The following is a 27897-nucleotide window of genomic DNA, read 5'->3' as shown; positions in this document are numbered from 1 at the left end:
GCTGTTGTTGCCTTTTAGCCTTGTGTGCCTTTCCATTACCTGATCTAACTCCGCCCCTTCACCAAAATGCCCATGCATAACTTGTAGGAGGCTTTTAGAGAGCTCCTGGGGGCTGGAGATGGCAGAAATGAGCAAAAAGTAGGGCATTTTTTGCTCAATTTTGCTCCTCCCCCAGCCCCCAGGAGCACTCTATAAGCTTCCTAATGGTTTGTTGTTGTTGTTTGACAAAAAACAGGCCATTTTCTCAAAAAAATGGGCCATTTTTTGCTCGTTTTTGCCCCCGCCCCAGGAACACTCTACAAGCCTCCTAAAGGTTATTCGTGCCCCCCCCTTTTTTTTTTTTTTTTTTTGAAAAACGGACCGTTTTGGGGGGGGTTTGCAGAGTGCAAAAGCTTTTTTTCTTTAATTTGCCTCTTCAAAACCTTGGTGCGTCTTATACTTCAGTGTATCTTATACTCCGAAAAATATGGCAGCCCTCTCCTAGAAGAATGAAATACTTTGAGAAATATTTTAAAAGGCAGAATATTATATTTCCCCTAAAAGAGAAATAGAAATCTTAAATGAAACAGAAACTCAGAGCCACAGTTCCCTGCCCCCCAAGTAGATGCTAAACAGAGGCCAGCTTTTAGAAATGCAGATTTGGTAATCCATTCAAGACAGGATATTTTGAACAAAGACAGAATTAGGTAGAATAGTAGGATCAGCCCTCACTTAAAATCCAAACCAGGAGAGCCATTAAGACACAATAGGAATGGTCCAACATCCTTTCAGGACACAAGCCCCTCATTACATCTTCTCAAAGAGTTCAGGCTTCAATCAAACTGAATTCAGACAAGCTAAAAAGTTAGTTTTGATCCCTGCATAGCACCCTTCGAGTCTGACAACCAATGTAATACATTTCTTGCACAGGAAGCTTCATGTTTCCAGCCTCCAGGTTTCCAATGCCTTTCTCTCCACTTTGAACTGAACCAGATGGATATTTCTTCCAACAATCCCAAAGGTGCTTTTTCAAGAGTCAATTGGACTTTCTTGTTTTTCTTTGATTGTTTTTCCTTCCAGCTTAGCCACTTTCACTGAAAGATAACTAAACTCAGTTGCAGGCAAAGGCTTAAATCAAGAAGGAGCAAGTGAGACCATTCTTAGTGTGCAAAGATTGGGAGCAGAATCTATGAAGCACAGTAGGCAAGGGATGGGATTTTCTGAGATTTCCAAAGACTTTTGGAAGTACCGTAGGTTTGCCATTATTTTGAATGTGGTATGTTTACTTCCTCAAAATATTAGGAAATTGCACCATTATTTTTGTTTGCATTAGGCTCCGAGGCTCTGGAGTTGTAGTTGCCCATCTTTGTCCTAGAACAGTGATGGTGAACCTATGGCACACGTGCCACAGGTGGCAAGCGGAGCCATTTGTCAGGGCACGCGAGGCGCTGTCCTGTCAGCTGAGTTCACCCTTTTTAAAAGCCATTTTTCACCCTCCCCAGGCTCCAGAGGCTTTATAGGAGCCTGGGGAGGGTGAAAAGAGCCCCCCGCCCCTCCCGGAGGCCCTCTGGAGGCTTCATGAGCTTCCCTGACGCCTTTGGAGCGCTCAAAACGATCCTCCGAACAAACCGGAAGCCACTTCCTGTTTGCTCAGAGGATTGTTTTGAGTGCTCCAAAGGCTTTAGGGACCATCCGGAGGCTTTCCTGACGCCTCCGGAGGGCGTCCAGGGGGGCGGGGAGGCTGTTTTCACCCTGCCCAGGCTCCTATAAAACCTCTGGAGCCTGGGGAGGGTGAAAAAAGCATGTAAAAATGGGGGGAGTGCCTGTAGTGCGTGCATGCGCACTGGGGGGGGGGTCATGCATTGTATTATGGGTGCGGCACACCCGCACACGACCCCCATATGCTCCCCCCACATATGGCACGCAAGCCAAAAAAGGTTCGCCATCGCTGTCCTAGAGTAAGTCTTTAATCCCATGAATATTGACTAGGGTAATGTTTCTCAATTTTAACAGTTTTTTAGATGTCCGGATGTTTTGAGACTTGAAGTGTAACCATTTAAAAATTGTTGAGATTGAGAAATGCTGGACTACGCTGAATTTCTGAATAAAGATGTACAGGGTTGAGTTAACTATCATTTTTTTCCCTTCACTCTTTCCACTTCCTCTTTGCCCCTTCCCCCAAATTCTTTGATTTACCATTTTAAGGCTCAGTGGAAATTGGACAGAAGTTTGACAATAACTTCATTTCATTACTGACATGCTTTACATTCCAGCATTCCATGTATGTGGTGGCAGTAGAAAAGAGACCACTGGATTTTAAAATGCTGAGTGCACATTTTCTTTCTTCTGTCTCTTTGGCAAAGCTTTTCAAATACTGAGGCATCTCAATTAGGTCACATGTGGGAAAAACACTGAACCACAGGCTGCAAGCAAGTTCAATAGTTTCCTGTGAAAAATGTTGCTAAACATTTGCAGCAAAGCTTTTGTTCTTTGTGACTAAGAAGCTCGGAGACTCAGAATGAAAATGCTTCCTTTGTCATCTTTCTGATAAACTGCTATTGTTTGTTTAATACTAGCTGCATGTTTAATTCTCTTTCAGATTATCAGCCTACTGCAAATGTTTTTCAAGTTGAAAAACAGAAAATGAATGTTTGAAATAAATACATTTTTCAATTGTCTTTTGTTCCATACTCTTCTTATTACTTTATATTTTATTTTTATTCTGCTCTTTCTCAGATTCTAACTGACTGAGTGTCCCTAGAAGGCAAACTATGAATCAGAGAGTGAAATATATCAATTGAGCAAAACTCACAATAAGAGCAAAAATACAAGCAAGAGCTTCCATTCCCACCATTAATTTCATGTACAGTGACATTTGTACAAGAGGCTTGTCTCCTGTACTCCATTCATCATGCTTCAGATCACAGGGTTCCCATGGACAAACATGGGATTCCCAAGGATTTCCTGATAAAGGGCATGGTGATACCCCCCAAGTTGATCAATAAACTGTTGGGAAAGGCAGAGATGGGGAGCACCCCTGCTGACTCCAGAAATGGCTTTCATCAACCACCATAACTGTGCTAATCTATAGTTTAGTGTACAAAGAGTAAGACTGACATTGTAGCTTGTTCTTGTTTCTCTTTGCCACCCCTTCCATGCAATTGCAAAGTGGCTGAAAGTCTGCACTTCTATTTTTCATTGACTATAGCTTCATGTAAAATATAAAACACAAACTATGAATCTTATTTATCTTTATTAGAAATAACCGTCCTTTTTATCTGAAGTTTGAATCTGGCTTGTTTGGTAATTACAATTGATATCAAGTAGTTTTTAAAGTTGAGATATAACTCTGATCTGGAGGTGAACTTTCACAATTCTCCACATGACCATCCTGGAAATGGGACAATCATTTTATTTTTGTAATGAAAAAAGAAGAAAATTATTTTTTAAAAATATTCTCATTCCTACACAAACATCAGTGTTCCTCCACCCAGGTACAAATAAAATTGGAAGTCATTTTTTCCCTATTTATTTTCTTATTTCTCTCATTCCACTTTTCACTTTCTAACTTGTCTGTCTTTTTGATCTCCTACCCCCCTTTTTAATCTTCTGATCATATTTCCGTTCAAATTTCTTCTTTTTATTGCTTTAAATGCAATTCTCTGTGTATGCATTACAAAAATATAGTGCAAAGCTACAAAGATATAGTATGGGACAGTGATGACAAACCTTTTTGGGACTGAGTGCCAAAAAGGGTGTGCCTGTATGTGTGTGCGTGCATGTGCGCGCAGCACCAAGTGCCGAAAAAAGAGCAGTTCGCGCATGTCTCAGCTGTGACCAGGAAGAGAAGTTGCCCAGGGGGCATGTGTGTGCTGGAAAATGAACTTCCGACCAGCAAGTCTTCTGGTTACTGCAACGCATGCCCATGCGCCAATCAGCTGGCCAGCGTGCAGGCTTATGCCGGAAAATGGAAGACCAGCTCTTCCAGTTTCCGATACTGTAGCACACACAAAGGCCAGCTGAAAATCACATGTGCATGCACACCAGAAACCCAGGAGAGGAACAGCCAACACTGCGGGTGCCAGACGACATGGTTACATGTGCCACTTCAGGCACAGATGCCATAGGTTTGCCATCATGGCTACAGGACATATAGATATAGAACAATGTAAATATAGAACAAATTTCTTTTAGAAATTTGAAATAGAATAAATATAGATTTATTTCAAATTTCTTTTTTTTATTGCTTTAAATGCAATTCTCTGCGTATATATTACAAAAATATAGTACAAAACTACAAAGATTTAGTATATAAAATATAAATATAGAACAATGTCATATAAGAAAATACTTAAATTGCTTGAAAACAACAGCAATCATACAATCATTAAAACAGGCCACAGCCTCCCTAGTCATGAAGTCCCACATATTTTTTTGTGGAGAATAATAAATTACTCTGAATCTTCTGATTTTCTAGTTTTGTTTCTAATCTATTTGCCAACAGCCACATTTTAAGCCTGCTCAAAGTTGGCTGGCTAACCATAAGTTTACAGACATTGCAATGCTAATATGGAAAGCAAAAGTATTTCCTCTGAGAGAAGGAAGTATGCAACACAAAAATACTTAAAGTCTTTCTTTTATGCGCCGGGGTGGTTTTGGATGAGGGCAAGGTTTGGAGGGAGCAATCTGTTGTTGCAGTTCAGAAGGAGGTGACCTGCTTTTTTGAGATGGTGGAGTAGAGCCAGAAGAAACAGGAATCTCCGGAAGTTTTCTTTGTTGCATGTGATTCTTAATCTGGATTTGCAGGGCATACTCCTCAGCTGCAGTAAGGACAAGCAAACAAAAACTCTGAGTAATACTGATGGCCTAAGTCAGTGGTAGTCAACCTTGTCCCTAACGCCCACTAGTTGGCGTTCCAGCTTTCATGGTGGGTGGTAGGGGTCTGCTGTAGCTCTGCTTTATAAATGTTATAAAGTAAAGTTACTTCCCTACTTTATAAATCACCATTACTATGGAACCAGTGGCCAGTTAGAAATTTTTACTACTAATAGAGATACAAAAGTGGGTGGTAGGTATAAAAAGGTTGACTACCCCTGGCCTAACTGAAGAGCAGCAGTACAAAATCAGCTCTGGATGGCACGAATTTTATGCAGGCTATCACAAGGGTAAAGTGGCATAGGATTATTGTCAAGTCCTCAAATTCCAATACTAATTGAAATCTGCACAAAGGTAGACAGTCTCAGAAATGAAGAGCCTGCCATATCAAAGTTTCCAATCCAGCATCATGGTCTAAGTCATCCTTCCCCAAATTGGTAACATTACATGTCCTTACAACAGCCAGCATCGAAATGAAGAGTAGTAACCCAATGTATTTGGGGGCTATTGGTTGGGAAAATCTGCACCATGATGACTTGATTATCACTTGGCTGCCTTTTGTCTCTCATCATCTCCAGTCATCTCTACTTGATATCACATTTTTTAAAAAAAAACTTATTTCAGGACACAGTCTCAGAAAGCCTTGGGTAAATCATCATCATCCACTTTAAAAAGTAAACATGGATCAGAAATAAAGAATATCAATTAATTGAAATATATACAAATGTACAAAATAGAAATACTAAAGTACAAAAAAGGTCTTTATCATAAAAAAAAAGTTAAATAAGCTAGATCCTAAGTCCTTGTCTACTCTTTGCTAACCTTTGGGATATGTCCCATGTCGGAGCATTTAAGGTGAGGTTTTCCAAAAATGTTTGCTTGGCAGGGGAAAAAGAAAATAAAAACCATGCACCCACTGAGCACATTTTAATGATTTCATTTTTGAGGAACCAAGGTTGAAAAGCAGAGCAAAAATTTTTTAAAAAATCACACACTTTTATAAAAATCAGCCTTTTGGGGACACATTAAGTAAAATGCTGTATTTTCTCTGTGTTTCCTTTCTTCCCTTCCTCCAGACCTGAACTTTAGTTTTCATTAAAATATATCTAGAAATTGATTTAGTGCATATATATATATATATATATACAGTGACTAATAGGTTTAGCATGCTTGGTTGTTAGAAAGAGAGAAGGTTGCTCAATTTCAAATGGAAGGGATGCCAGGCTTACCTTCCCTTTCACGTCTTTTTGCTTTCTTCATTCTGATGCAGTAAATAATCAGAGCCAAAAAGATGATCAATATGACTACACTTCCCATGATTATCAGGATCATGAAGACCATAGGTCTTGAATAAAATACATCTGAAACACAGAACAACTCATAAGAAAAGACTGTATGTGTGAACTTATACAAATATACGCATGCCCATAGATAAAGGAAAGTGAGCGTATACAAAAGAGAAAAAACAATCTATTATTTTTTTCTGCCCTCCTAACATGTTAAAAATAAGGGGAAAAAACACAAAACTTTTATTTATGGGTTCCTTAAAAATGGTTTCTTGAATATATCACAGTTGGCATAAACAATCAAACCACAATTTCATTTAGCATCTATTCGTGTAACCGATTGGCTCTGTCACAATTACAAGGCTGTGTATATTTAGATAAGTGGAATATCTCACAATTGACTTGATTCATGTTAAAAATTACAAATTACAAATAGCTCAGTCTGAATTTACACATTAAGCCAGAAACTAAACATGGTTTATTTATTATGGTTTACATATTTAATATTCCAGGCTATACAGTCTAGCATTCAGAAGTGTGTTACGAAGCTAGGTTAATACCTGCAACTGGACATGTGATTTCTTTCTCGATATAATTCTTCATAGTATAAACATCAACCTCACATCTGAATTTTCCAGAAATGACATTTAATTGTAATGTCACCTTCCATGTTGCATTGTCATATGATGGTTGTACAGATATTTCAATTTCTTTAGTATCTTGAAACAATTTAAATCTGGGTTTTGCTTCTTCATAATATTTCACCTCACATGTCAATGTTTTTTGGGAACAAAGCTCGTTGATTTCTGGCAGAAGCTCTGAAAAAAAAGAAATATGCTCTGCTAAAAGATTTAAATACACCATTATTTTTTTTTTTAAAAACCAAGAATTGCATAATAGAGGATTAAATCTTTATCTTTTTGACTACTATTTCCGTGCAGAGCCACGGTGGCTTAGTGGTATAAAATTCAATATTTCAGGCTAACTCTGTCTACGGCCAGGAGTTCAATCCTGACTGACTCAAGGTTGACTCAACCTTCCATCCTTCTGAGGTCGGTAAAATAAGGACTCAAATTGTTGTGGGCAATATGCTGACATTGTAAATCACTTAGAGTGCTGCAATGGGGCAATATATGAATCTAAGTTCTATAATCTTCTGTTACTGGCTTTGTTGGATGGGACAAATAGGAATTGAATTCCAAAATATATAAAGGACATTAGAATGCATAAGCAGCGTGGAAAGAAACAAGAGTTATCTTACAAACTGCAAATTAAACAAAAATAATGAAAAAAAATCAGTATTTGGCTATTTAATAATGACAGATATTCACTGAATTCTGTAACTATTACTATTATCAAATAGAGCAGAGTAAAATGCAATACAATGTAATAATAATAACAATAACAATAACAATAATAATAATAATAATAATAATAATAATAATAATAATAATAATAATAATAATAATAATAATAATAAATAGATCCTTGAATAAGTTCCATCTGAGTCTTGTTTTCTTTTATCTAAAAATAAAGTAAATTGCCTATGCTCAGACTGCTTGAGGGATTAAAAAAAATATTTTCCTTACGGGGGGGGGACTATCAAAATGGGAAGCATGCCTCTGTCTGCATAACTAGGGAGAGACTCTCCACCCCGCAAAAAAACAATGGCTTGAAAGCGGCTCCTCTGCCATCCTCCCCCATTCATCTGCTACCTTTCCCAAACACCTCCCCCATAGCAAATGCAGCATGCTGTTCAGGTGGGAAATGCCTGGAATGCAATAAAGCCCATCCCCTCATCTCCTGCTGGCAGGCTAGCTAATGTAGTGAGAGGAGAGGCAGAGAAGCCAGAGGGGAGCCGATCGGAGCCCTCGGAAAGAAGGGGACTGAGGGAAAATGTGTGTGCTGCAGCATGCTGCGGATACCCTCACTCACGCCTTTGCCTGACTTCTTTCCTCCTGTGGTCTCCTCAGTGCTCACTCCTCCTCCCACTCCTCAGTCTAGCTTGATTGCAGGCGGAGCCACATTGCCTTTTGCAAGCCCGCTGTTCTATGAAGCTGGGTGCCAGTGAGGGCTGGCTTTTTGCATAGCTTTCTCCTGCTGTTGGTGAGGAGGGATTGCTTCCTCCCCAGGCCTCTGTCTGTCCCCCCCCAGCTGGATAAAGCTAAGACAGCTGGATAAAGCTAGGTAAAAACCCATCCCACACCGGCGCCCAGCTTCACCAACAGCAGGCAGCATTACCTTTAGGAAGCTGCAGTCTCAAAGACTGCATGGTAAGAAAAAAGGCATTTCATTTCCTTTTGCAAGAAGTTCAGTGACCGTGGCCAAATTTCCACCACCTGTTCACACGAACTGGTGCGAACTGGCTGAATAACACATACCCGTGGCAGACAGGTTTTTTTGGCTCACTTCAATCTATTGGTATTTGTTAGAGACTTGGGAATCTAAGATGTTATTTTCTGAGGGTTGTCTATCTTAGGAATGCTTATCAATTTTTCATAATTTACAGTAAAGACCATATGGGAATATCAGTACCCACAGAAATCCAACTATGGCCAATCCGAAGTGCAAATTTGAAGGAAAGAAGAAGTAAAATAAAGGTGCTCATAGGTTGATGGAGGGTAGATTGGTATTCAAAAACTCACCATCAACTTGCAATGTAATTAATTCATGAAATAATTCTTTGCCCTTTTCACCATGTGCTTCTACAGTGTATTTTCCAGCATCCATTTTCTTCAATCTATTTATTTTCAGACTTCCATTAAGAAATAAGTTGTATTTGTTTGGTTCTGGTTGTTTTTTTGACATAGTAATAATATTATTTGCAAACTCTGCAATAAACGTAGAGTTCTTTTTCCATATTAAAAGTTTTGGTCTGGCATTGGTTATGGGTGTTGAAAGAATAATTTGGTCTCCTATATGACCGTAAATCTTGTCATTCGTGGACCCAGAACCTACAAAAAAAGAGAACCAGTTGTTAAATTATTTAAATCCTACCATCGCATATTAGATGTTGGTTTAAGTAGAGGTATGGAAGTTTAAAATCCCCATTGCTTCAGTTATTCTTTTGTTTAATTTTAAACATGCATGAACTGAATATATAATAAATACACTGACCTTGAAAAATTCTGATACTTTGTAAAGTGTGTGTGTGTGTGTGTGTGTTAAACTCAAATCACTTTTAACTCTTGGTGACTATACGAATAAGTCCATGCAGTTTTATGGGTGACATTTTTGGGATTAGTCTTTTTCCCCAAGGTTCAAAAAGTGTGACTGATCAAAGTCATTCAGTTGACTTTAAAGGCAGTATTAGAATTTAGAATTATAAATTTAATCCCCAGGACCACCTTGTCAGTGCTGCTGAAATCAAGAAAGGTGTCAAGCAAGGCTGCATATTGGGCCCACTCAGTGATGGGTTTCAAATCCCGTTCCAACCGGTATGGTTGGAACGGGCCCGGAGACATCCTCATGAAGGCATGCAGTGCGCGCAATGCATCTTAGTGCCTGCACAACGCTCCAGTTGCTCTGCGTAGCATAGCGCAGGCAATGTATGTGCCATGTATGTGCACGGAAGCGCAGAAGCCTTTAAACGCAGGCAAGGAGCTTGGATGGGCAGGTGGGCCCTCCGGCGCGCCATACTGGAACGGTATCTGGTGCTCCAGGCTGGCTCTGGTACGCCCGTATCAGGGCGTATCGCCTGCAATCCACCACTGGGCCCACTCTTATTCAATCTGCTCAATACAAATTTTTATCCATCCAACCCCAAACTGGAAGACATTTCTCTGTTCTACTCTGTGCTGATAATGTAGATGATTCAAAAATACCTATTGGCCTTAAATGGGCATTGAGCACACTAACATGGTATTGCAAGGAAGACTAGTTAATACTCAATTATCAGAAATCAAAATTAAGGCATTTACCAAAGGCCCAAGAACCTTGGCCACAAAATTGACCAGGCCTCCTGTTTCAAATAACTGGGGTAAACATTCTATCAATAGTAGGAAACGTCATGGGAACAATGTTTCTGAAAATGCACAGATACACTCATCTGCCATCCTTGAATTTCATGACAATAGGAGGCTACTATTTACTTGCAACATTCAAACTATTCAAAACTGAGCCAATAACACAACTTCTTAATGGTGCCCAGGTGAGTCCCATTTCCTATTCTACATCATTAGAACTTGTTCAATCCAATATTTCTTTTTTAATATTGGCCTTTTAAGTCGCAAAATGTGTATCTGATAGCATTCAGGGACTGGAGATAGACCTCATGAAAATGGAGGCTAGAATGTAGGTGGTCATACTCAACTATTGACTCAAACTATTCATTTCCCCCTTAGCTTTGCTCCATTAACTAGTTTAATTCACATGGAAAAAGGAAGTAACAACTAAAATCTCATCTTTGGCTTTCTCTCCAGGTTGTCTACTCAGCATGAATATGATATCAGCCCAAAGCACTCATTAAACACAGAGCAATAATTGGAGCTAGCCAACCTTTATTGCCAGTGAATCCAATAGGTATTCTGTCTCCCTTATGACAAATTTAATTAATATTGACATATCTAACCATTGGAGGACATATATTCTGGCACAGCATTATGCAAACATAGCTGAATGTGAAGGCTGAAACAGAAGACTTCCCTGCCCAGAAAGGCAAATGCTCCTGGGATCCTGGACCAGTGACGTGCAGTCAGGTGAGGCAAGTGAGGCACAGCCTAACCTTTCATCATCAGGGCAGTGAGTCATTCGATGGGAAACTTGCCTTTTGGGAGGAATGACCCAGCTTGGCTCCCGCTTTCAATCTGCCGCCCAACGACCAAACGGAGAAGCGAAGAGGCAGGAGAGATAAAGCAGGAGCCAAGCCGAGTCATTCCTTCCAAGAGGCAAGTTTCCTATCGAATGACTCGCTGCCCTAGACTCGAGGCTCCAGTCCAGCCTGCGGTGCTTGCAGCCCCCGCCAGCTCCTCCAGGGACTCCCAAGCTCGGCACCAGAGAGCCGCCGTGAGAGAGGCCGGCCAGGTTGCCCGGGCGGCGGCAGAGGTTCCCTTTGTTCTGGGAAGCGGAGGGAGGCTTCCTCCACTCTATCCGCTCCCCACCTGCGCTGCCCTCACCCGACAAGGGCGCCCCGGATTCCGCGCAGCTCTGGCAGACGGTGCCGTGGCCGAATCCCAGGGCGGAGGGCGGCAGGTCGCAAATGATCATGCCTGACTGTGGAATTCTGGGAGTTGAAGTCCACAAGTCTAAAAAAATTGCTGCCTCACCAGCTATAAACCTCACTGCACATCACTGTCCTGGACACAGGGAACATGACTTTGTGAGATAATAGAGAGATTCTACCAAAGGAATAGTCAAACAAGAGGCAGCATAGCTCAAAACTAGATGCTGGTCAGAGGAAATGTCACAGTTGATAATTGAATGCCACAATTGTTAAGCAAATCCATTGTTTTCTATGGAAAAGGATTTAACTGGAAATAAACACCAGTTTCTGCCAAAAATGCCAAAAATTGCAGTCATGTGGTCATGGGGTGTCGCAAATAATTGTAAATGCAGCTGTCGCAAATAATTTAAAATGCAGTCATGTGACCATGGCAGGGCCCCAGACATCAGAATTTTGACTCTGGGGCAGCTTTTTGGCTATCTGCTGTAACTTTCAACAGTTGCTAAGCAACCAGTCATAAGCACCGACTACCTTATTCTCATAGCCATTTCACAAAGACCCAAAATCATTACAATTGCTTTGAGGAAAGTAAAAATAGGCTCTTTTTAGTCTAGCATTCCATTTCTCCCAAATGCTCAAATTGCCATTTAGTTGACTATTCATCCACTTTAATAAAATCCTTTTCATAACTACTTTTGTTTTTTATCATCCTGAATATTTTAGTATTGTCTACAAACTGCTGCCCCTTAACTTTTATGAACAAATTAAAAATACTGGTCTAAACACAGGTCCTTGAAGGAGTCTATTTCTTTCTCTTCATTGAGAAAACTGCCTATTCTGAGCTATGATCTTTAATTTAAATTGTGAGTCTGCAATTAGATTAAGAAGAGAAGGAGAAGGAAAAGCTAATAACACATGCATTCCCTTCTGTCCTAATTGTGATAAACTGAACGAAACACAAGGATAATTAGATCTATATGGATATGTTTATGAAAATAGAACAGAATAAAATAGGATAGGATAGGATAGAATAGAATAGAATAATAACTTTATTGTCACTTTGAATGTACACTAATCGGCATGCATTAAAATGAAATTTTGTTGCATACAGCTCTCAAAGGGTCATCACCTCCAATATATAATACATAAACATTACAAAATAAATAAATAAATACAAAATTATGTATATATCCACATATAATATATGACACAGAGAAACAACACAGTGTAGTTCAGATGTATACATGTACATGGTGAGTTTAACAGATGATGGCATAGGGAACAAAGCAGTTACAGAATCAGTAGTCCTGCTAGAAATATTCCAAAACCTCTTTCCGGAGGGGATTACAGAAATGGATTGTAAAGTAGCGGGGCGGGTGTCTAACAATGCTTTGAGCTCTAAGCACAAAGCGCTTACAAGCAGTATCCTGAATAACAGGAAGAGAGCTTCCTATAATCTTCTCGGCTGTCCTTACCAGTCTCTGTATGGACTTTCTATCTGCAGCCAGCAAACCAAACAGCGATGCAATTTGTTAAAATGCTCTCAAATGTGCCTCTGTAAAAAGTGGCCAGGACAGAAGGAGAAAGATGTGCTCATCTAATGCGATATAGGAAATGGAGTTGCTGGTTTGCACCCTTCACTAAGGATGATGTGTGTATTAACACTTAGAATCAGGTTACTTTTATTCAGGTTACACCAGTCCACCAGAGCCTTCACCTCTTCTCTAAAGTTAGGCCAGTTGGGAGGGAGCATTATTATAAATTATTGTGTGCATAAATACATATGTAAATATGTAAGTGAATAACCTTGAATTGTGGAATATGATGCACGTACTGCAGATTTGCTGCTTAATTCAGTAAAATAATATATGGCCGAAGAAAGTATGCAGTAGAATAAATTATTGCTTAGCAAATGATTCAATTTTGTGTAGGAAGTAATGCGATGTAGGAAATGGAGATGCTGGTTTGCACCCTTCACTAAGGATGATGTGTGGAGAGACCAGATCAGATTGTTAGTTATCTGCACCTCCAGATACTTAATACTGATTACCACCTCTACAGCTGCACCATTGATACTGAATGGAATATGACTACTCTAGCTCTTTTTAAAATCTACAATGACCTACCTTGTTTTATTAACACTTAGAATCAGGTTACTTTTATTCAGGTTACACCAGCCCACCAGAGCCTTCACCCCTTCTCTAAAGTTAGGCCAGTTGAGAGGGAGCATTATGGGTTTATATAACCAAAAGATTAGGAGGGAAAGGGCTTCACATTCAGGAACAGCTTGGTCAAGATAACACATACCTTTCTAATATTTAGGCAAACTATAAAACAGTTACATTTCAGAGCTTTTGTTATAGAAAAATCAACTTAGTTTGACAGTAAAGATGGTAAATAAATGGATTCCATTTTATTTAAAATGGGGTTCCGTATGGTATTTTATATGGAATTTTGATAGAAGTGTTCTGTTTTGACTGCCTATTACAAATATAATTTTTAAGAAAGCAATTCGGCTGATTCTAAACTACTTCAGATTTGTTGTTTTTCAGTGTTGGCATTACAATACAATTTTTCTCTGATACCTTTTTTGTAAATGTTTGTATTAAACTGCTAGGTGAAAGCAGATATTCACAATATTGCATCATATGTTCCATAACTTCTAGAAGGTCCATAGCTGACTTTCATAAACGTCAATAAAATTGTACAAAACCCAAACTCTACTAAATCCTAGGAGACTCATTTCCAATCTTAATAGCTGTAAGTCTAGAATAGTGATTACGGTAAGATGTTAGACTTGGACTAGGAGCACCCAGGTTTTAGTCCTACTCTCAGTTGCAGAAACTAACGGGGAGATTTTGGACCAATCTTTTTCTCTAAGTCCAATGTCTGAAAGATTAGCCTAAAGACATTCACTAACTTTTCACTGACACCTCCAAGTCCAACATCTTAGCCTGAATATTCTCATTTTCAAAAAAATGTATATTAAAAAATACTAAACTGTAATAACTTTGTTACTACAGGGAAAACATTTGCAATAAGAGTTCTTTGCATTTGCAAAGAAATCCAAAGAATGTTGCATTTTTAAACTCACCTTCCAAGCTGAACAAGATCATTAGGAATTTAATTAGGAATGGGTTGCCCAGGTTCATGTTCAAGGCTGTATTTATCTCTAGAGAGAGAAAGAAGTATATGACACAGCTTGCAGTATCTGACTCATGTACATCCCATTGTTCATTTTCTCTTACTCTCCCTCCCTCCGCCCCTCCCTTCACCCACACCACCTGCACTTCAGCTTTTCTTTCTGTAGTCATGAAAATAGCAGTCAGTTATAATGGCTTTCAGTATCTTTATAAGCAGATATCTAAAAAATATACCACTGATGTTTTTTCCTTTCCTTCCAAAATCTTTATTTTCTTCTGTGATTTCAAAGAAAAGTTGAACAAGGTTTATTGGTAAGTGTCAATACGCAACTGGAGGGTTACATTCAGCAGTTTTCTATACAGATGGCATATATGTCTGTCAAATTGTTAAAATCATGGCCAACACATCAAAGGAGAGGGGACCTGATTTAACATTAGTAAAAGTAGATGCTTTCTGCTGAGCAATTTTTTTCTCTTCAGCAAAATGTATAAATAAGAGAAAAATTATTGTGTGTATAAATACATATGTAAATATGTAAGTGAATAGCAAATAGTAGATTTGCTGCTTAATTCAGTAAAATAATATATGACAGAAGAAAGTATGCAGTAGAATAAATTATTGCTTAGGAAATGATTCAATTTTGTATAGGAAGTAAGTCAATTCTTTGTGATGTCTTCTTGTTTAAGATATTTATGAAGATATGGATAAGAAATGGTTGTGGGAACATGACATGTGCTGGTTTGGGACAGAAATGTATTGTTAGTGAGAACCTAAAAAGAACCCACAGATATCAAATATTAGATAGTGTTAGGGATGTAATCCTAGGCTTGGCTTGGCAATGTATATAAGCCATGATTGTAACAAATGTTACTGTTACTTTAAATGCTTAAGAGATGTAATTGGTTTGTAGATCAAGCAGCTATAAGAGGGAGCCAGAATGGCTGTTAGATCTCTGTTTTGTTAGAAGCTGATTGGTGTATTTTGAGGTATTGTAGTTTGCTACTGTTTAGCTATACTTTGTGTGTCAGACTGAATATTTTGATAACTGAATTACTGAACTTGGACTGTTAACTGGACTCTGAATACCTCTATATTTCTACATAGTAAACTACTATATTTTTATACTATCTCTGTATGCTGGTTTGTGCGTGTTATTCCATATCACTCTCATTACGCTTCTCTGCATACTCATTCTTCTAACGGGGAGCTTAATTGCTTAACAGATAGATTATTTGATATAAGAAGGATGGAGCTGAAAAAATGTGCTGAATACCAAAACAATTGATGGGGAAAAGTTATGCCAAAATATTTTAAAAAAAAATAAGAGAAAGAGGTGAATTACTATTCCTTGGTAGAATATTGACCAACCATAGGAAAATGGATGCAAATGCAAATGACAACAAAAGGAAGTGGGTAGGATATGGTTTGTTGCAAAAATGATTTTTTTAAAATGAGAGAAGCAAAATGACAGGCAGACGAGGGTGTGTCTTTAATTACTTTGTTGTAGGAAACCATAACAGGAAACTATTAGAATTTCAAACAAAAGGTAAAAAGAAATTGAATTAAATGGAAATGACTTGTACAATAAAATAAAGCTGAATTAAAGAATGGGTGGTGAATAAATTAACATTGAATATGAAAGTAAATGATCACCCCCCAAAAAAGAAACAATGACAAGGGAAATCCCTAGAATATAAAATAAGAGTAACCCACTCCATATTATGGTAGCACTGATGATGTTATGAATGATGATGATATTTGGTAATGAAACCTCTAGAGGAAAACAACCAAGCTCAGAAAGCACCAAGGATTCCCCATTTTAACCATTGTTGCTATGTGAACCCCTTGTAACAGCAGGTTTCCTATTTCAATTATTTCCAGGTACCGTCAGCCAGCAAGTCAAAACTGTACTCCTTGGTCACCCATTGAAGAACAGAGTTTATTCATGTCATCATGGCCTCCCATTTCCTTCTGCACCAGTCCTCTAATCCCTTTATCTATCAAATAAGATATTTGGGGATACATGTTTAGCACATTTTTGTGCTAGTGCTCTGTTCAGAAATAACACAAGTGACATGTCACAGGTACAAAGAAAGGATTGTATCAATCCAGAGCACTAGAACTTTTTATAGGAACTCTTTTGTGAAAGGGAAGGAACAATTTTAAATGTATTCAAATCAGTAATGAAGACAGATATTGCTCTGAAGGCATGAGGGGTAGCTATTCCAAGTGTGTGAGCCCAGCTATCATCTTAGTTTGAGAAGGACTTTACAAGGAAGGCCACCTGAAGACAGACATAACTTTATCTTCATTTTTATTTTTCTCCTTATGGAAATGATGATGGCAATATTCTGAAAAAATGTTTTCAGAAAACAATGGGCAAATAAGTTACTTGCTCACAACTTGGCCCCACTTTTGTCAATGGCATAATATTACACACCAGATTTCACGCCATGGTTCAATGTTAGACTTTGGAAGAGAAACTTGTTACTTTCCAGAATGTCATGAATCTGTATCAAACAGATTAGTAGAATCTATTAATGCTAAATAAGCAGTGGAATAACCTGCCTTCTGAACACTGGAGCTCTTCAAGAAAAGATTGGACAGCAATTTCTCCAAGACGTATGAAGATTTCCATGTTGGACAGTGAGTTGGACTACTTGGATCTCCAAGTCCCTTCCACTTATGTAATTCTATGGAAATATGTTTGTGCATAAGTAAAGATCAATTTGATGTGATTGAAGGGTAAAACCAAGGCTGGCAGACATTCTGGCATTGACGTAGGAAAGAGGAGTCTCTTATTTAGGGCAGGAATGCCTAGCAGAAGAAAGATATTTTGGTTCAAAGAAGCTAAACTTCTTCTTTCAGCAATGTGAACCATGTGAGATTGCATCTCCACAAAAGTCTAGTGGGGATATTTTTCCACTGACTTTCAGTGGAAAATGAAATAAAACACGTATGTTCAGCATAATAGCATATATGCTATTAAAAAAATTTTTTGTCTTTGGGGCTTCTTAAGATGTTGGCTATTTTTTGGTCAGTGTTGAAGGCTGTCTTGAAAAAAAAAGAAAGAAAAAAGAAAAAACTTTCTCCCTTTTCCAGCACCTTAAAGCTACAGGACATGAAATTAATTTTGAAGGAACCAGGTTAATCTCCAAAACAGAACACTTCAACAAGAGAATAATTATGGAAGCTATCGAAATAGAGAAACACCCCCACAACATGAATAAACGTGATGATACCGCCCGCCTTCCAGACATCTGGAAACCAGCCCTAGTCAACAAACGAGCCCCACCCACCACTATTACAACACAAAACAACAATAGACACACAGCCAGCACCAATCAGCACCAAATGTTGCCAAGACAATCTCAATCTTATACGGGAAAAGGCCCGAATACAACAAGACCAGCAAACCTACACCCGTGAAAATCTACAAAAACATATATACATACATATATACACACATACATACAGTATATCTTTGGATGAAGATAGATAGAGCCTGGTTTAAATCTCCATTCAGTCACTGTTGACATATAGCCAATTACTTTGTTTGTTTGAAATATTATCGAGTGGAGCCTGGTGTAGAAGACAGCAAAAGAAAGGAAGAAGAGGGGGAGACAGAGATAAGACCAATTATAATAAATGTGGTTCCAGCTCTTACCCCTTGCATATTTTAGTTGCAGAGTTTTGTGTCTTTGCAAACTGCCTGGCTATTATAACATAACTAAAACAATATTTATATCCCAGGGAAAGCTGTATTATTCAGTTTTCCATCAGGTAACTCCCCAAGTTACAAATATCCTGATGGAAAAGGAAGTCAGCAATCATGTCTATATAGTTTTTGGAACTGCTTCAGATAATAGCATTATGTAACAAAAGCTTGTATTCACAGAGTTGCATTCTTTTGTGTAATTCATCCTCTCTTTAACTCCTTTGTCTGGGAGTTAAAGAGACCTAGCTATATTCTCCACTACGATGTTTACATCACGTTTATCAAAATGAGTTACAAAAATATCAGTGTGAGTAAGAATTCTGAATAATAGTTCAGAATTCTCCCAATTATTATAAACCAAGCAGCTGAGCTGCAGAGAGTGGAAGACATTATTAAAAAAATAATGTGTACCATGACAATAACAGATAGCAGCAATTAGCCTAATATTGTAAGTTTTCACAGATAGCTTAAAAAAGGGGCGGGAAATAACATGAAATGTATGCATTTAGACTACACAAATTGTCACAAAGGCAACTGGCTTTTGTTTTTCTTGAAAAAAGGACAACCACGACCTGGTTGATTAAGAATCTCCATAGATAGATGGGTAACTCTGGCCAATGAGAAAGTTGTATATACTGGCTTGTGGTTTTCATCGATACAAGTCAAACATGAGTCAAAAGCATGATAAAATAGCTAAAACTGTAGTTATCAAAATCCAGGTGTCGTTGAGTTCTGGTTATCATTTTACTCTGTTTTATCTCAACATTAATGCAGTGCACAGTTGCAAAGTTAGTCTCCTGATAACCATAAAGGAGTTCTCAAAATCAAAATCTGTGAATCTCAGCAGTCTTGCATGTAGATTAAAGGTACAGGAAGCTAGTAAAAAAACACTATAGTGTTTCCACATGCGTAGTGGAAACTAAAATGAAAGCTGCTTTTTTTTAATTTTCATAACGTATATCAGAAGCGTGAAACAAATCCAGATTCTAAAAATGTGCAGGGCAAAACAACATTCTATGGAAAGATACTGGAAGCCTTGCAATAGCAGATTATTTTACCTAGGTTGTCCAGAAATCGAATCATGGCAACTGAACTTTCTTCTTTTTAGTTTGGAATATTTTGCTAGTTATCCAACTAGCCTTTTCAGTCTGAACCTATTTTACCTAGACTATTCTCAGTGTTCATCCTAGGGTAGAGTAATTAGTTATTACTTTACTGCAGAGGTGGGCATAAAAAATGTTAGCAAGGGGTTCCTGGCCCGGTTGCTGGGTGTGCATGACCATGGTGGTTGTGGTCTGGTCAGATTCCTGCACCACAGTGGAGGGGGATTGCCCTCCCTGGGCTTTCCTCAAGGCTCCAGGAGGGCGAAAATGGCCTCCCCATGCTCTGGATGCCATCTGGAGGCCAGAAATGGGCCCATTTCCGGCCTTCCTGAACTTCCAGTAGGCCCATTTTTCTGCCTCCCTGCACTTACAGTACCTGCATCCAAAATGGACTGCATGGGGACTTGGGAAGGTGAGTGGGTTGTGCGGGGCCAGCCAGGTGTGAGATACGCACAGAATCTTAGTTAGAGTTTCTCTTGAACCCCTGCGAACCCCCAGTAGCCCAGCCCTGCTTTACTGGCTCACATATTTACAGGCTAAATCACCTGCAAATGATCTTTGTGGCATTTCAAATGCTGCTAAATACAGCATCTTCCCATTGGCTAAACTGTTTGGGATCACTGAAAGTTGCAGCGAATGAAGCAGTGTCTAGAGTGCCACAGATTGCCTACGCCTGGTGTAAGCAATATTGGGCAAGACAGAAATGAGACGTAAGTATTATCTTCTTTCTTTCTTCCTTCCTTCCTTTTTTTCTTTCTCACCGTTTTATCTTTACAACAATCTTATGGGACAGTTAGGCTGAAAGATAGACAAGACCAGTTACTGAATAGTTGCCATTCCACACCTAATATTATACTTTATATTGTTTTCTGTTAAAGAAGAATCCTCTTTTGTCTGCAGCCATTTCCCCATTTTCTCTTTGTACCTTGATAGAGAAACGTATGCCATCGCTACAATTGAACTGTCAACCTTCTAAGTGGGAGGTGAGCATCTTCACCTCTATGCCACTATGCCATTCACTGTCCAGCCTAAAAATAAGCAAGAAAGCAAAGCAGATTTTAGGCAAGTAGAAGTTGCCTCTGGGCTGTGTAGGAATAATGGACTAAATTCTTCTTCGATACCAGAACAATTAAGAACAACATAACTCTGACTTATTCTTCGACAAGATAAAGACAATGTCATGGAGACACAAAAAGAGAAAGATGTTTCTGGGCGACATAAATGCTGCAATTAGGCGTACATGTGGGAAGGCCTACATTTTCTTTATTGGTAATCCATCTGATGATGATGATGATTATTATTATTATTATTATGTGGTTAATCTTTGGTGAGATTCACAGCCTTTGGGGATGGTTGGTAGCCTAACAGCTCGAGTCCTAACCAAGGACCTAGGAACTGTTAAAGTAACTTCGGAGGATATAAATTGTTCCAAGTAGGGTGGTTTTTTGTAGAATCAGAATGTTCAAGTCAGGTAAATTTAGAATTTTCAAATAGTGAGGTAGCCCTTTAGGTAGTGCTCCAAGGGCTCCAATTACAATTGGGACAACACATGATTTCTTTTCCACAGTCGCTCAACTTCAATTTGCAAGTTCCAGTATTTTGTGAGTTTTTCTTGCTGTTTATCTTCAATTCATGCATCACCAGCAGGGACTTGCAGTCAGGGGAGGCAGGGGAGGCAGAGCCTCACCTCTCATCATGAAATAATATATCATATATAATAATAATATATATTTCCTCCCATCCCTTTTACACGGCTCCCGCTAAGCTTCGGTAAGGAGAAGAGCCTTTGGGGAGTGAAGAGGAGGGAGGAGGAGGAGGAGGTGCACGGGTGGGATGGTGCCAGCTGGGCAACCGGCGGAGGCAGGAGGGTTCTCGGAAGCGCCAATGACCTTACTGCCTCCGCTGTACTTTGTGCGCTCCTCGCGACTGCAATAGAGGTCCAGATGTGGCAGGGGCTGTTGGGCTGGAAGCCCAAACCCCATTAGCCACAAAAGCCGCTTCTGGACATCTATTGCAGTCGCGAGGAGTGCACAAAGTCCAGCAGAGGCAGGAAGGTTCTCGTCATTCCCCAGTCACTTTTGTGGCTTTGTCATCAAGACGAAGTCCTAGAGCGCTGACAACATTTCTGCCTCCGCTGGACTTCGTCTTGATGACGTCACCGCAGCTGCCAGGTGCGGACGGACGGAGGTAGCCAGAGTGGCGCCGAGGCAGTCCGGCGGGCGAGCGACTGAGGATCAGGCTGCCTGATCCTCCATCGCTCGCTCATTCGCTCTTTCGTCCGCAGCGCCCAGCTGCTGCGGCGACGTCATCAAGACGAAGTGGCTTGGAGGCGAAGTGCTTTTCAGTACTTTTCTGTGCATCTGGCATTTAGATAGATAGCGGGTTGTCCTAAATGCCAGATGCACAGAAAAGCACTGAAAAGCAGCTGCTGTTGGGGACCGCGGAGCGCAAGCCAGCGGAGCACGCTCAGGAAGGCGGGGAATGGGATCACGTGTGCTGGAGGCTGAGGCAGCCTCAGCCTCCAGCACACGTGGTCCCATTCCCCGCCTTCCTAATGACGTCACCAGCCTCACCAGCCATAAACCTCACCGCACATCACTGATCACCAGGTATTGAAATGTCAATGAACCATACTTTTTTCTTTTCAATTATTGTTATGTCAGGTGTGTTGTAGGCCAAGTGCCTGTCAGTCTGGATTCTGAAGTCCCACAAGATTTTGCCTTTCTCATTATCTAAAACCTTCTCAACCTGATGGTCCCAGTGGTTTTTACTGTCCAAACTCAAATCCAAACTTGGCACAATTTCCAGTGAATAATCTTAGCAACACGGTCATGGTGTTGTGAAATTTTGCTGCACCTGCTGATAAAGTTGTCCACTGTCTCATCTTTCTCATTACAGAGGTGACATTTGCTGTTAGTGGTAACATGTTGAATTTTTGCCTTCATGGAGTTTGTGGCTAAGGCTTGTTCTTGAGCTGCCAAAATGAAGCCTTCTGTTTCTTTTTTCAGTACTCCTGATCTTAACCAGTTCCAAGTTAGTTTTTGGTCAGCTTTGCCTTCAGTACTTTTCAAGTATTGGCCATGCATAGTTTTTCTTTTCCAATTTTCAGCTCACTTTTCAATTACTTCTTTCTTATATTCAGCTTTTAACTTAGTTGTCTTCAAAAGGCCTCCTTTATTTACTTCCTTAATCATTGGTTCTTCACATTTCTGGATGTTTTTCTTCTTCCACAGTCTGCTTTACTTGTAGGAGTCCTCGACTACCCTCTGCTCTTGGTAGATACAATTGGTCAACATCACTTTTAGGGTGCAAAGCATGATTCATTGCCATAAGCTTCCTTGTTTTTATGTCCAAATTGTCCAACTCCATCTGGGTCCAGTCAGTTAGTCCTGCAGAGTATCGAATTTTAGGTATAGCCCAGGTATGGCTTTTATGATGTTTCCTCCACTGAGTTTGGACTTTAATATCTTATGAGGTCGTCGAATGTACTTGGTTGAGGTTAATTCCTTGACTTTATTATGCATTAAGTCAGAGGCCTCTAAAATCCTCAAGTACTTGTAGCCTTCTTCTGGTTTTACTGCCACCATTATTATTATTATTATTATTATTATTATTATTATTATTATTATTATTATTATTATTATTATTATTATTATTATTATTATTATTATTATTATTATTATTATACGATTGTATCACAGTGGCCAGTTGTTTTGCTGGATTTGGCATTGATTACTAGTCGGGCCCCACCCAGGGGCCTAGGACATCATAACATATTTTCGTAATATATGTGCAGATCCAAACAGTGCTGCTTTTTGCATTTGACTGATGGTGATTTTGTCAAGTTTTAACTGTTTTAAATGTAATTCCAGTACTTTTGGAATAGCACCCAGTGTTCCGATTACCACTGGAATTACCACTACTGGTTTGTGCCATAATAGTTGAATTTCAATTTTTAGGTCCTGATATTTCGCGTTTTTTTCATGTTCCTTCTCGTCGACCCTGCTATCACCTGGTATTGCGATGTCTATGATTGTAACCTCATTTTTCTCAACCAGTCTGATGTCTGGTGTGTTATGCACCAGTATTTTGTCTGTTTGTATACGAAAATCCCATAGGATCTTGACTATCTGATTTTCGGTGACTTTTTCAGGATTATTATTATTATTATTATTATTATTATTATTATTATTATTATCATCATCATCATCATCATCATCATCATCATCATCATCACTATTATTATCTTTGAAATGGGTCCTGCAGAAAGGTTGGATAAAACAAAGAATAAGGTAAAGGTAAAAGCTCCCCTTGCACATACAGTATGTGCTAGTCGTTCCCGACTCTAGTGGGTGATGCTCATCTCCGTTTCAAAGCCAAAGAGCCAGCGTTGTCCGAAAACGTCTCCATGGTCATGTGGCCGGCATGATTAAACATTGAAGGCGCACGGAACACTGTTACCTTCCCACCAAATGTGGTCCCTATTTTTCTACTTGCATTTTTTTATATGCTTTTGAACTGCTAGGTTGGCAATGTCACTGCGTTAATTGGTTTGCTTAGCTGTGCTGAAATTTATTGCGGATGCTCCAGTTCTTATCTGACAAATGATTTAGTACGCATGCTCATTCACATTACTTAATTTTTTCTTCTGATCTTCTGTTTGCCTGCGAAGGGTGCAGGCACATAACTCTGCAGAGATGTAATTAATTGAGTTAGCAAAGTTTTGTATTTTTATTTTCTTTTATATTAAAATGTTTTTATTAGATCTTGCTTCGGGTTTTATTTTTGCTTGTCTTCAGAAGTATGCTGCTAGGAGAAGCCACGGTCCACGCTTCGTTAATTCAGGGTGGAACTCCCCCTTGACAGGCAGAAGCTGGGACAAATAACAGGAGCTCACTCCATTACAAGGCATTAGGGATTCGAACCGCCGAACTGCCGACCTTTCTGATCAATAAGCTCAGCATCTTAGCCATTGAGCCACCTCTTAAAGAATAAGGGCCAATAGCTAATTCCATATTTATTAAGCTCTAAACTGGCTTCTAATAGATTAAGCATTTTTAAAGTGATAGAGTAGCTTGCAATCCGGACTTGACAGTTTTGAACTCGCTCCTCTTGTATTAGACTGTATTAGTCTTTCTTACACCAAATATTAGTTATTAATGAATGATTATTTCCCAAAGTGTGATGTTATTTGCAGCATCTTTGCAGGAGTTTGCTAGTTAGTCATGACTGACGTAATTCATAATAATGGAATTAAAGAAGGCAAGGTCATTGCAGAAATGATCTATAAATTAGAAAGTCATCTTTGAATTTAGGCTTCATGTTTACAGAAATATTTACCTTTTCATAATTAAATTTACAAAACTACATATGTTATGAAAAGAAGATCCAATAGCGCTGGGCCTCTTCAGACCAAGCATTTATTTTAAAAAGCTTCTTCATTTGTTAAGCTGTCTAGAACAATAATAAAGCAGTCTTTAAAAAATAAGTCTAATAATTTGAACATTCTATAGGCATTTACAGTTATTGACTTACCTTCTTGCAGCAAACAGCAAACAGCCTGATTAGCACAAGAAAAACAAATCTGCCTCTGTCTCAAAGTAATTTGCCTCCAGGAGCAAACAGCAAGTTTCACTTTGAGTTTAAGTGTGCCTCCCAATCATCATCTGTTTCAGGCTGCTGGGATTGCTATAGCCTATGGCAGCCTCTGCAAATCCCATTTTTCCCGTTTCCTGCAATGAGGTAAATTGCTGGGAGGCAGAGGCCAAAGGGAGATATCTCTCTCTCTCTCTCTTTCTCTCTCCCACCCACCCCCACTTCCCGCTTCCAACTTACTTCTGCAGAGGGTAGAGAAGAAAGAAGCGTAAGGAAAATACAGAAAGAAAACTATGCCCTCTCCAGTCTGAGGTTCTTAGAAAAGTAATGGGTCCTACAAACAGCTTTTGCTCAAACTTCCAATGCTGAAGTTTTGCCGTTTGCTGTCACCCTGTGGCAAAATTGTCAAATTGCACTGCTGTCCAATGCTTGATGCAGCTTCCTGAATGCATGTTAAATTATTTACTAATTAAACTCCTCAGCATAATATTCTGGATAACTTGTATACCTCCAACTTGCTTTTCCCGGTTAGAAATATTGTATCCTAATACTACCTACCCATGTAGACTGAAGAAATCTACCCATGAAGAAAGAAAGCAATCAAAGCAAATGATGAAAAGTATGCTGGTCAATAACTGGACATTGAATCTCCCTTAAAACTGGCCACACATTAACATGCAGTGTTTAGTATCGCCTGGAGATTATATAGTCCCATAGTTAGTCTTTGTTAGCTGGGCAACTCTTCTGGTCCAAAAGCTAAACAGGTATGCCTGGTTATTATTTGATTGGCTGACCATTAGGCAATACCCAGGTCTGTGGTCTATACCACAAAAGGTATATTTTAGAAGGTAGCATGGGTTTTTTCTTCTTGCTGCCCTGAAAAACTAGCAACTTAGATTTTCAGGCTAGTTTTTTTTAACAATATCTACAAGGTGAAAATAACATAGTGCATACCTTTTGGGTCCTTCCCTGATTTTGTGTTCAAGTCCTATGCATTCATCATTGAGTCAGCACAAATTAATTTTAATAATCTTTATCTTATTCTGCTTCCCCGTTGCATCCGTTGTAGTTCATTGCCAAACAGATCTCTTGTCTTGAGCAGGAGTGTGCCACTTGTTATGAAGGAAGGTGATTAGCTACTAGGTTTTTATTTCTTCTTTTCCTTCTTCTTTTTTGAAAACATGGATCAATATTCAGATGAGGAAACCTTAAAAATCCAAAATATCATGGCTGGAATTCAAAATCTATTGGAAGGATATGGGAGAATTGAGAAGAAGTTGGAAAAAACTAGTGTTTCTCACAGCAAAAGATGAAGGGGTTGGAGCCCAAAAAAATTAAGGGGAGAATGAAGACATAGAAGATAAAGACAAGACAGCAGATGAATTTATTAATGGAGCAAATGTGGGTGAAAGTGGAATGAAGGGAATATGGAAGAGGGAATTCGACGAATTGGAGCTCTACCCCAGATTCCAAGATACAGAAGAAGAAAAAAGGGTAATGATGATGGATTTAAGAAGAGAATTTTTTCAGAAGCACGATTGACAACCAAAGACAAGCTAATTTTAATAACAACTGGAGGGCAACGAGATTACCTGAGAGATCCTTCAAGCAACAAAGTATGGAGAGAAGTCTATATAAACCTTATAAAGGAGATAAAAAGAAGATTGACACCACAATTGGCAAGAGAGATAAGACTGTTTTCTTACTGGAAAGATACAGGTTGACAATGAAAGTTGATAATTAAAAAATAGTTAATTTTTGGTTGATCAATAAGTAGGAATTTAGTAATTTTTAGATTGTTTTAGATTGTTATTAAATGTTTATTTCTCAACAAATAAATAACTATAATAACAATAATGAAATGATAATGGATACAGCTTAATGATATATATATATATATATTTGTGTTACAACCCCTGGTATGCCTAAATATGGGAGGAAGGTCATTACTCCCTCATTTCTGTCCTTCGGCTTATCACAGAAGGCCATGCAGGCAGAAAACCATATTTTTATTTTTACTGTTGCCTTTTTATATTTGTGTTGTATTTGTACTGATAAATAAATAAAGGGAGACTAGTATAGATCTATTTCGAGCTAATTAGCTCTCATCAGCTAGCCATACCCTTACTGGGATTCGAACCTGGGCTGTATTATATCTTAGGCAGAAGTCTTAGCCACTAAGCCACAGGCTCGCCTCCTTATCAGTTGAGCCAGGGAAATAGGTATGTATTTGTGTTACAACCCCCGGTATGCCTAAATATAAATAGGCGAGCCTGTGGCTTAGTGGCTAAGACTTCTGCCTAAGATAGCTAATGAATGCCATTATGTGGTTGTGTCTTTAAGTATGAATAATTTGAGATAAAGGCACGTTCAAATAATTGTAGTCAAATGAGAATTGTGGTACATTGATAGTAAGATATACAAAGATTTTTGATTTAAAGTGTATAATCTAACATGAACTATAAGTAATGACTGTGGAAGAAATGTACGAAAGTTATCTGTAACCAATTGACATGCTTTCTACAAGATGTAATGAAGGATGATTCTTTTTTTGTGTTTTTGTTTAATTAAAAAAAATCAAAAAGAAAGAAGGTGATTGGTTTTCTCCTCTGGTTTTATTTTCACCTTCTTTTGATGAAACACCAACCAATTTTTTTTTAAAATAGCATTTACCAATAGGACACTGTGGTATAAATGGGAAAGATTTAACTTTGAAACTCTGCCTGACTGGCTCTCCTCTTCTTTGGGTTTTTGTGAAGCCTATCCAAATAATGTTTCTTACCTTCTCATCCTTTGAAATCTTCTCTTTATATTTCCCATTCTTTTCTATTCCTCTGGCTCTTTTCCTTCTTTTTTCTATGAGAAACACATTAGCTTTGAGAATGAATGTTATCTCCCCTACTCTCATGTCTGCTATAGCTACAAAAAAAAGCAACAACAATAAGTTCTATTGAGAAAATAAAAGGTAGCCCTGAGTCATTGCATACAAAATAAAGAACTTTTGCAAGCTAGGTCCTACAGAGCTAGAAAACTTAA

The 27897-nt window shown here is 38.9% G+C and overlaps 1 protein-coding gene across 1 annotated transcript; it reads right to left on the bottom strand.

Annotated features, from left to right (window-relative positions):
• Positions 1-4232: 4232 nt before the first annotated feature.
• CD2 (CD2 molecule) lies at positions 4233-25149 on the bottom strand. Its single transcript, XM_081951136.1, has 6 exons — positions 25102-25149; positions 14396-14473; positions 8786-9094; positions 6701-6958; positions 6084-6215; positions 4233-4799 (listed from the first exon to the last, which is right to left on the bottom strand). Exons 2-6 carry the CDS (start codon positions 14451-14453, stop codon positions 4603-4605), a joined length of 954 nt encoding a protein of 317 aa, XP_081807262.1. The 5' UTR covers positions 14454-14473; positions 25102-25149; the 3' UTR covers positions 4233-4602.
• Positions 25150-27897: the final 2748 nt, after the last annotated feature.

This window comes from Natrix helvetica, assembly GCF_964273705.1.
Source record: "Natrix helvetica genome assembly, chromosome: 4".
NCBI classification, from domain to species: Eukaryota; Metazoa; Chordata; class Lepidosauria; order Squamata; family Natricidae; genus Natrix; species Natrix helvetica.
This window is presented reverse-complemented; position numbering and strand designations above follow the sequence as displayed.